The sequence below is a fragment of the Photinus pyralis genome, unplaced genomic scaffold (genome assembly GCF_008802855.1).
Source record: "Photinus pyralis isolate 1611_PpyrPB1 unplaced genomic scaffold, Ppyr1.3 Ppyr1.4_LG6, whole genome shotgun sequence".
In the NCBI taxonomy this organism is placed as follows: Eukaryota; Metazoa; Arthropoda; class Insecta; order Coleoptera; family Lampyridae; genus Photinus; species Photinus pyralis.
In genome coordinates this window covers 10,747,653-10,749,628 of record NW_022170663.1, presented here as the reverse complement: position 1 = coordinate 10,749,628, position 1,976 = coordinate 10,747,653, and the positions used below count along the sequence as shown (strand labels likewise).

General features: G+C 40.7%; 1 protein-coding gene across 1 annotated transcript; it reads left to right on the top strand.

The window, feature by feature from the left end:
* The first annotated feature begins 6 nt into the window (after positions 1-6).
* Positions 7-1,498, top strand: LOC116173872 (tRNA modification GTPase GTPBP3, mitochondrial-like). Its single transcript, XM_031491592.1, has 4 exons — positions 7-114; positions 153-435; positions 734-1,211; positions 1,258-1,498. Exons 2-4 carry the CDS (start codon positions 192-194, stop codon positions 1,496-1,498), a joined length of 963 nt encoding a protein of 320 aa, XP_031347452.1. The 5' UTR covers positions 7-114; positions 153-191.
* Positions 1,499-1,976: the final 478 nt, after the last annotated feature.

Below are 1,976 nucleotides of genomic sequence, written 5' to 3'. Positions count from 1 at the left end.
GCGTCTCCTGGTGAATTTACCAAGCGTGCTTTTTACAACGGTAAATTGGACTTGACGCAAGCCGAAGGATTAGCCGATCTGCTATCTGCTGAAACGGAATTACAAAGAAAACAGGTAGCTAGGAATAAATGCGTATGTTTTAACTCTCTCAGGCTTTTTTGCAAACCGAGGGACACCTAAAGAACGTCTACATGCGTTGGAAGAACGTTTTGGTGAGTGCGCTGGCAAACTTGGAGGCCTACATCGATTTTCACGAGACCGAGGTTTTGGATGCTGATTTGGTGAATGGCACGATGAATAGCGTCTTGAAGCTGTCGGAAGACATACGCAAACATCTTGGTAACGGGGTCAGAGGCGAATGTTTAAGGAATGGCGTGAAAACCGTTCTAATCGGCGAGACCAACGTGGGCAAAAGTAGTCTTGCTAATGTTCTTTGTAAGGGCGTAAGTACAGGATGGTCCATTAGTATCCCAGAATTTCATGTTAGCCAACTGTTTAGGCAGTGAGCATTTGACAGTGAACAAAGAATCAGACGCCTTTACTAAAACAAAGTGTCACTTGGTTCAGTGCTTCAGTGGTACAGGGGCTTGCTAGTGGGTGGTTTACGTTAGTACCTACGCACTGAAACACTGGAACGTAAAACCAACATTAAGATCTCCCATCAATAAAATTTTAATGAGCCGAACGCTAATGGACCACCGTCCAAACCGAATCTCTAGTAACATGTTCGTAGGCAGCCGACCTTTATCCATAGTAACTCCCATACACGGTACCACAAGAGACGTACTAGAGGCAACTTTAGACATAGGTGGCTATCCCGTTGTACTCAACGACACCGCTGGTTTACGTTCGCAAAGTGCGGACGTAATAGAACAAGAAGGTATGATTCGAACCTTAAGGGCCTGTGAAGACGCCAATTTGATATTATTAGTCGCCGACTGCACAAATTACTTATCATGGCAGAAAGCGAGCCAATCAAGTAATTTTCTCGACTTCCTCGCCTTTTACGCGCGAAAGCTTGACATTTGCGATATTTTATTCAACGAAGATAACACGACAAAGAAGCCGTTCATTGTCATTGGTAATAAGGTGGATTTAGTCGAAGAGTGTGACCTGGTACACTTGCAGTCGTTTCAAAACCTGATCTCTTGCAATTCAAAGAAAGGCATTGACTTCTTGACTTCTAGCATTATTGACCAGTTGAAGCAAATGTAAGTTAACTTCGTCGGAATTCTAAGGGAATATCATAATTGGTAGATGTGGAGAGCCGACGGAAGAGCATCCCAGTATGAACCAAGTTCGTCATCGTGAGTATTTAACTTTATGCTTGAGACATCTAGAGTCCTATCTGCAAGATCGCCAGTCTTTTGACGACAACACTGTCTTTATGGCAGAGAAGCTGAGGAAAGCTCTTCGACAGTTAGATAAGCTAACAGGCACTTTTAGTACTGAGCAGTTGTTAAGTGTCATTTTTAATCAGTTTTGCATTGGAAAATAAAATTATTATTAGTATTTGTTTTTTGTGGTGTTTACGATTGACAAATGACAGTAGTGTGATGCTTTAAAAGTAAATTCCGACTGAAATTTTATAATCAAATCTTTACGGTGTATTTGACATTGATATCGGACTAGAGCTATGCACATCTCAAAAATGACACTGTAATATACAGATCTGTAATGTCAACATTTAAATTTTATTAGAAGGGAATCCACGTAGTCAGATAACATATTTAATTTCAAAACAGGCTTCGCAGAAAACAACGGAGCTATAATCGTTAAATGAATCTCAAACAATAGGTAGTAATCAAACTTTATATCAAGGAGTCGACGAAAATAAGAAGTTAATCTTTGAACTTCGAGTGGCAACCTTGTGAGCTCAAAAGGGTGCGTTCAGTCTAATCTTTAACAGTCAATAACACAAACAAACAAAATTGGTAGTGAATAGCGCGGCACATAAAATATTGCGAAAGCAAGGC